Source organism: Selaginella moellendorffii, unplaced genomic scaffold, assembly GCF_000143415.4.
Source record: "Selaginella moellendorffii unplaced genomic scaffold, v1.0 SELMOscaffold_8, whole genome shotgun sequence".
Lineage (NCBI taxonomy): Eukaryota > Viridiplantae > Streptophyta > Lycopodiopsida > Selaginellales > Selaginellaceae > Selaginella > Selaginella moellendorffii.
In genome coordinates, this window is record NW_003314269.1 from 1,872,480 (window position 1) to 1,880,578 (window position 8,099).

Consider the following 8,099-nt stretch of genomic DNA (forward strand, 5'->3'; position numbering starts at 1 on the left):
ATATATCGATCATTGATGATTTTTCTTATGCTTGTTACGAAGTTAATTACGTCTTGCTATAAATGGATTCATGAAGGATCATTTGGTGATCACTTGTTGAGCATAACTTTGTTATGCTTAGCTTTTGGATTGATACAAAAATGCTCTTCATTAACTTTGGCATTATGAAATTTAACTTCTAGATGTGTTGAGAAACATATTATTAGTTGTACCATGAATTTTTCTTTAGCAATTGAAATTAGCTTATACGAAACTTGTAATCATTGTTAAGCAAAACTGACTATAGGCTTTTTTAAACTTTTGGTTCCTTGAGTTTTTTTGTCCATTGTTCCATTTGTTAGAAGTTGTTGGGGAGGGCATTTTGGCTTATAATTTCGATGTTAAAATTAGTATTTGCATCTAACAATCACTGATAATATAACTATTATCTAGGATAATTAATTATCTTTGTGAAAGGTTTAAGTACTACTCCACCCTTGGAGTGATACTATTGCTACCAAGCCAATGGATTTTACCGTTTCAAGTATTAGACCTCTTCCGTTTAAACTTTTGCCATTCTCAAATTCCTGAATCATTGACTGTTGACCGTTTACTTTTATTTTGTCATCTCTTCTGTTCCTTGTAGATGTCTGATATCAACATAAAGGCCGAAGAACTGGTCTCTACATTTTTCATGGCTTGGAAGGCAATGGTTCCAGTCAACGCATTCTTCCACTTCCACGACGAGCTAAGAACGCTCGTCCACAGTAGATCACTTGCCTCGCAAGGAATGCTCTTCGCCATAGCCACCGCCTCGTCCAGTCGATCAGCTCTTCCCAGCAAATCCACCAAACAAGTGAAATGCTTCACGTCTAGAGCAACCCCGTGCTCCAAAACCATGGCCTGGAAGTAATCCTTGGCTCGATCGAGCAGGCTGGCGTGGCTACACAGCATTAGCATCACCAGGAACGTCACTCCATTCGGCCGGATTGGAGTTTCGCCGCTGCAAAGCCTCTCAAACGCTTCAAACGCCTGCTTGCTATCACCCTGCCGGGTATACCCATCGATGAGCTCGTTCCAGGAAACGATGTCTCTTCTATTGCCTCCGATCCACTCGAAAACTCTGCGAGCGTCCGCCATGCTTCCACACTTCCCGTAGAAATCCACCAAGCTGTTGCAGACCATCGTATCCTTCTCGCGGATGCCGGCGCTGGAAATCTCTGCCTCCACTTTCCTGCCGGCCTCTAGAGCTCCCAAGCTTCCGCAAGCCTTGAGCACCGCGACGTAAGTTATAGCATCCGGAGTGAAGCCTTCCCGTTTCATTCGAGAGTAGAGCTCGAGAGCTGCGTCGGCCTGGCCACTCTCCGTGGTTCCCAGAATGAGAGAGTTCCACGACACTGTGTTTCGCTGCTCCATCTTCTCAAAGACACCGCGAGCCTCGGCCAAGCGTCCACACCTTGCGTACATGTCGACTAAAGCGCTCGCTACGAAGATCTGCTGTTCGTTTCTGGTTGTGGCAGCATCGAAGTGAATGCCCCGGCCTTTCTCCAAGCACTGTGCCCTGTTGTTCTCGTCCCCCTCTGCCAAGCTCACGCAGGCCTTGAGTGCTGCGAGTATAGTGACGTGATTCACCGGACAGCCTTCTTCTTTCATTCTTGTGTAGAGATCCAAAGCCAGCTTTCCTTCACCGGTCTCAGCATAGCCCAGAATCATCTCACTCCACGAGAGCTGGTCCTTGTGATGGATGGCTGAGAAAACTCTGCTAGCGTCTTCCATGCTCCCACACTGAGCATAAGCATGCACGAGACAATTTGCGACGAAAGCGTGTAGATCATGGCTCGTTGATTGAGTAGCTAGAGTGTGTATGGCTTTGCTTCTTGACAAGCTCGCCACCTTCACCACTTTCCCGTTGACAAGAGTGCCTGCTTCGCTCTGCGCCAAGCACACACAAGGCTTGAGTGCTGCGAGAAAGGTTACGTGGTTTGGAGCACAGGTACCTTCTTCTCGCATCCTAGCAAACAGCTCCAGAGCTTTCTCGCCTTCGCCACCCTCTGCATAGCCGAGAATAATAGAGTTCCAGGTGACCAGATCGAGACTGCTCATACCTTCAAACACCCCGCGAGCGAGAAGCAAGCAGCCGCATTTGCAGTACAAATCCACGAGCGCGTTTGCAACGAAGACGTGCATCTCTTGAGCGTGTCTAGCCGCTTGAGCGTGAAGGATTCTTCCTCTTCGCAGCGCCTCCGTCTTCACAGACCTGTCCGAGGCGATTTCCTTCTCTGCCAGACCAACACAAGCTTTGAGCGCAGTGACAAAGGTGATCGAGTCTGGAGCAATACCTTCGTGTTGCATTCGCGAGTGGAACTCGAGAGCTAGCTCCTCATCCCCGGCGTCCGCAAATCCCAGTATCATCTCGGTCCACGAGACGACACTAAGTTCCTCCATGCTCTCGCGTCCCCCATGCTCCTGCACGTCGCATACATATCAATCAAAGCGTTCGCAACGTAAATGTGTACCTCTCTATCGAGCCTGGCAACCCAAGCGTGGATCTCCCTTCCTCTCCTCAAGAACTCGCATGGAACTGGGAAGGTTGTCTCAAGAGCTAGCTTGCCTCGATGATTCTTCTTCGCGAGGCTCGTGCACGCCTTGAGCGCTGCCAGGAACGTTACGTGATTTGGGACAGCGGCGCCATGGCCTTGTTCGCCAGAGAAGAGGCGTCCATAGACTTCTAGAGCCAATTCATCCTCGCCCCTGTCCACGCATCCCAGAATGATACAATTCCACGCCACAACGTTCTTGCTGCGATCCATCCCCTCGAAAACCTGGAATGCCTCGCCCAGGCTGCCGCATCGAGCATACATGTGAACCAGCGTCGTGGCCACGAAGAGATTGGACGCCGCGTCGCCCTGGATCGCATCCCTGTGAATCATCCTGCCATTGTGGAGATCTTTGGCGCTGGCGCAGCATTTGAGCACCGCGACAATGGCGGCCGGGCTCCCGATCGCTGGGTGTCAAGGTAAATCCTCAGCGCTACCCTGTCCTCGCTACGATTCCGTGGCGGGGCAGGGAGCGGGCGCACTGATTCTCCAGCCCCGCGCATCGAGCGCTTGTTACCTGGATTTTTCCTAGGGTTTGTGGCGCGCGATCTAAGATCTTATCAAACTTCCATTTCACAAGCTTTATTTTCATGAGAGTCTTGCAAGCTTTGATCGCAGAAGCAAAGTTTCTTCTCCATCTTTGCTCTCGTGAGCATAGCCTGTGATGATCCCTGTCCAGGAAACGATGTCGTGCTGCTCCAGCGAATCCAGAACCGCATCGAAAACTCGTCGAGAATCTCTCGCAGCATCCAAACGAGAGTACCGCGTTGTCCAAGGCCTTTGCAGCTCGAGTGGATCGCCATGGTTCTCTCGAGTAGCTTCATGTCACTCTCTCCTTACGAAGAGCTTCCCATTCTCTGAGAGAAAGCTCAAGAACTAGGATTCTTTCCCTCGTCCAGAGCCTTGATCGAGAAGATCCAGGAAAGTTTGGCCGTTTGGATGGCAGCCACGTCTTTGCGTCGGTGAGAACATCCATCCTCGGTCTCCTCCAAGCAGCCGTTCGTGTAGATGTTGGCCGATGGATCTCCCTGCGCGCATACCTTGGCCGCTAGCAGTGATCGCGCATTTAAATTTGAAGATTCGAAATGAAGCACGCTAAAGTTTAACAATTCTAAGTACGATAGTAAAAGTTAAGAAACACTCATTTCCTGTTAACTTAATCGTACTTTGGTTTCACACCTTCTAGCATTGTTGGCTCTTTCATCCACTTGTAGAGATCACGAAGAGGGGTCTACTTTGCATACATTGTTTATTTTCTTCCAGTGCCTCACAATTCTGTTGAAGAATTGTGCCATAATTTCTAAACATCGGTAAAGAATAGTGATACGAATGTTGTGGCAGTATACTCTTCTCATGAGAGCAAGAAAAATCCATCAAAACTACTGGCTATCAAGGACGATGTGTCTTTTATGATTGCTGATGATTTACATTGTACATATATAGTTTTGTAGTTTTTAATTGGCGGCCAAGCCATTTTTAATTTCAGCAACTGCTTTCATAGACTTCAGAGAAATGTGTATTGCAACTTATCCATCCGGGACATACACTATAAAAGCTACGTGGTAATTTATCCTGTTGTTTTCTTTCATGGCTTAATAAAATATGTTGTTGATCATATATTTTGATCGACAACAACCCGTTATCTAAAGTAACAAATATTAAAAGCCTCAAACTCCTTGGGTAATATGATTTAACTAACATTCACATGTATATTCCGCCTAAAATTAAATGTTCTGCTAATATTTTGCATGATAAATTCTAAAATTTCATGTTTAAACTCACAAACCTCTTGTTTTAAAAAATAGGGACTCAGAGAGCTATTATATTGATTATTAAGAAAATGGTTAAGAAAGAAATTATTAACATTTTTAAGAAATGAAAATAAACTAAATCCCTGCAATATATATATACCTTTCAGGCCTTCTCGACAAAGTAGTTCCATCTCAGTTTCAAACAAATAGTAAATGTTGATTTATTATTTCTAACAATACTATTTATATAGTATTTTATATTGTTAGTGCCTTCCTAATAATATTTAATGGTTTATAAATATCCGGAATAAATGTGAACATTTATAATAAGGGGTTGATTTTAAATATTAGATTTAAGATTTGGCATTAGAGCCATAACATAGATGTGGCTTTTGCTCCTAAATCATATTACCCAAAGATATAGTTGAGGCTTATAACTTTATATGGAATGAATGCAATATTTATTTTCAAGAAAGATTTGTTTATTTGGATAATGGATTGTTAACTATAGGAATATAGTATAAACTGATTTATTCTTAAGCTCAGAAATAGAAATATAACTTTTAAAGTAGATGTTCTGGTTGGACAAGTTGAATATACATTTTTCATTTGTGAATAAAGTACTTCTTGAAATTAAAAACTACTAATTCTTAGCAACTCATCTGTGGCAACTGGTTAGATAAGGACAGAATATGCCATCCTAGTGAAAGTGACATCAATTATATTAATGGACTAGGCAGAGTGAAATATGGGGTGAACCTCACAAATTATGACTTTGCTACCCATTTCATATCAGCTCCAAACCCACTTTATCACTGTATGGGCCCTTTACGTGCTAGGGGGGAGGTTGGGATTGGTCCCTGCCAAATCTCTTACCACAAATATCTACATATAAAGATGAATTATTTTAATAAACTAAAAACATATTTATTTGAACTAAATATCTGGTATATAGTGTCTGTATAATACCTCTAGTGTAATTATGATTGAATTGAATTAGTGTAACTTAGGTATATAATAAACTGCATAACACTTTAACATGAAGAATTTTAAAAACTCTATTACAATTGAAAATTATAGTAAGAATAAGAAGAGAGAGATTAAATATAGTTTATTAAAATAATTTTGCCATATTTTTCTGTTAAATTTAAAATTATTTTCTGTGTTATATTTTGGCTGCTGATTATAATACAAGACACATTATCTATATTAAAAAAAATTGTGTTTAATTTTATGGTAATGCTTAAGAGAATCATATGTCAACTATATTAAAGAAACTATTATGTGTTAATTTTATATAAGATCTAATAAGCTGCAGCCTTTATCTTTCCAGTTTCATAAAGAATTAGACATCATCCATATTAAAAAATATTATGTTCCAGTTTATCTACATTAAAACCTAATATTCCATTTTTCTACTACATATAATGCATCATATTATTTATATTAAAAACTATATTGTGTTCCCAATTTCAGAATAATTCTTGGGAAATCATATGTTATCTACATTTCAAAACCACATTAAGCTTTAGTTTCAGAATATCTATATTAAGAACAAATTTTGTTTTAGTTGCATAATAGGCTTGATAGAATCAAATGTTATATATATTAAAAACTACATGAAAATTAGACTATATGAATAAATTGCTACATGTTGCATGTAGGAACGTTTGGTTTGCTTAATTGTAGTGTTATTCTTACTTATTAATCACATTGATCAAATAAAATTTATAATTATAAACATAGTTGTAATTTATAAACACAAGATTATGCATATCAACCATTAAATGATAGAATAAAAAATAATATACTAGAAAAGGTTTAAAAAAGCTTATAAATTATAAAATATTTATAAATCATAAATACAAAATTCATCTAAATGAACAACAACCGTTAAATGGTGGAATATCTTAGAATATCTAAGTATATTCTAGATATATTCACTATTGAGCAAACCAAAAACCATATATAGAATGAAAATTATATTTTTGGGCACTCACAACATTGAAAGTTAATGTTAGTTTGGTAGAGAACGAAATCACCTCGGACAAGGCTGTGAAGTTGGAGGCAGCAAAGAGGAAGAATACTTCATGCTCAAACAACTAAAAACACTCAAGAAATGCAACTCTTCATTGCAAATGCACTCAACTCCAAATGGGGCTGTTTGCTTCTGGCTTGCCATCTGGTTATAATTCCCAGCCATGTAGAGGGTGGAGGTGAGAAAGCCCTAGATCTTTTTGCTGCAAGAAGAAGGTATTTGTGCTCCAAACAACATAACCTTTCTCACTGTACTCAAGGCTTGTATATGCTTAGCATAGAGTGAAGCAAACATTTTTATCAATAGCAAAGTGTTGAAGGTGGCAAGTTTGTCAATCAATGACCCATGATCTATTACATGCTTAAGTCGCTAACAGTCTTGTGCATGCTCTAGTAGAGTTTTCCTGGCCATCCAACGCAATGACTAGCTCTCATGGAGGGATATAATTCTAGGCTATTCCAAGACTAGTGAAGGAAAGTTGGCTTTGAATCTCTACAAGAATTAAGGAAGAAGGCTCCACATCACAATTGTTGAGTGATAATTGATGGGTTAAGGATAATCTTTCGTGACTCATGACCCTCTAGTGACGACACCCGCTATCCTAGATCAAACCTTGATCCAATCTTGAGCCATAATAGCTCTCCAAGCTAGTGAATACACATAGTGCCACTTGATGCCTTTGCTCCAGCATCTCTGGCTAGTGACTCCAGCCTTCTAGTGCACAGCCTTTGCTCCACACTTGTGCCTCTACTCCACAGTGAGATCCTAAAATTGGAAGTCTCCCTCTCATCCTTTAATTGCTCCACTGCTCCCTCTCAAGGTGCTCTACCTCGTATTGAAGCCTTGGATTATGCCACTATGACTCACACCAATTGAAGCAAGAGCAAGGATCTTGAGAAGAAACCTTTGTCTTATGTTTGCCCTAAAATGAGCCTACACCAAATGACAGTACTCTTATCTGTAGCTCTCAATAGCTCTTTGCACCATCTCTCCATCATTTCACTATGCTCACAAGGCTCTCTCCTTTGGCCAACACTTTTAGATCCTACCCAAGAATCATAATGCCCTTGGTCACCTAGCATTGCCTCAGTGCCTACCCTTCTCCTAGTGCCCGACACCTTCACTCACTCACCCTTCACCTGTCTCCGTTAGTAGTGTCAACCCTCAACAGAGCCTTACACTCCACAGGCCTTGTTACTCTCCGGCATTGCCTCTAGCCAATACGAACACCCAATGTCATACATGTGTTATCTCAGCTTGTCAACAACATCTAGCAATCTTTGGTGCCTTTGTTGGTATCTAGTGCCCTGCTTAGTGCCTCTAATACTGTCTAGTGCCTCTATTGGCAGCATCCAAAACACAAGGCCTCTACCCTCGCACTCTACACCACACACAACATTGTTCCTTGCCTTCTTTGGCAATGCCTCTCTATCTCAGCACTCAATGCCTTTGCCTCAAACTAGGCTCTAGTGCAACCACAATCTTATCATCAACCTCCTTGCCCACTTCTAATTAACGTCCTCCTCACTAGCCTTATGAGAGCCATTGTCCCAGCCTTAATGCTTAAATACTATGAAAAGAATGGGAGTGACAATGGATGGGCAAAGGGTAATCTTTATTATATTACATTGAATATACAAAATAAACCAAGGGTTGTGACCTTTAGTCTATGGAATCTAGAAATTGGTGAAACATGCCAAAAAAAAGCATATCACCTCAAGAATGTGTGAGCTT

At 41.3% G+C, this 8,099-nt stretch overlaps 1 protein-coding gene across 3 annotated transcripts; it reads right to left on the reverse strand.

Annotated features, from left to right (window-relative positions):
- Positions 1–535: 535 nt before the first annotated feature.
- LOC112345346 (pentatricopeptide repeat-containing protein At2g13600-like) lies at positions 536–3,142 on the reverse strand. 3 transcript variants are annotated; one of them, XM_024671829.1, is made up of 5 exons: positions 2,496–3,140; positions 2,319–2,445; positions 2,085–2,258; positions 1,977–2,030; positions 1,807–1,911 (listed from the first exon to the last, which is right to left on the reverse strand). In XM_024671829.1, the coding sequence occupies exons 1-5, from the start codon at positions 2,907–2,909 to the stop codon at positions 1,811–1,813; spliced, it is 870 nt and encodes a 289-aa protein (XP_024527597.1). In that variant the 5' UTR covers positions 2,910–3,140; the 3' UTR covers positions 1,807–1,810. The 3 variants fall into 3 exon arrangements, with proteins under 3 accessions (XP_024527595.1, XP_024527597.1, XP_024527596.1); XM_024671828.1 differs by having other exon boundaries at positions 1,977–2,258; positions 2,496–3,142; XM_024671827.1 differs by lacking the exons at positions 2,319–2,445; positions 2,496–3,140 and having other exon boundaries at positions 536–1,911; positions 1,977–2,123.
- Between the last annotated feature and the right edge of the window lie 4,957 nt (positions 3,143–8,099).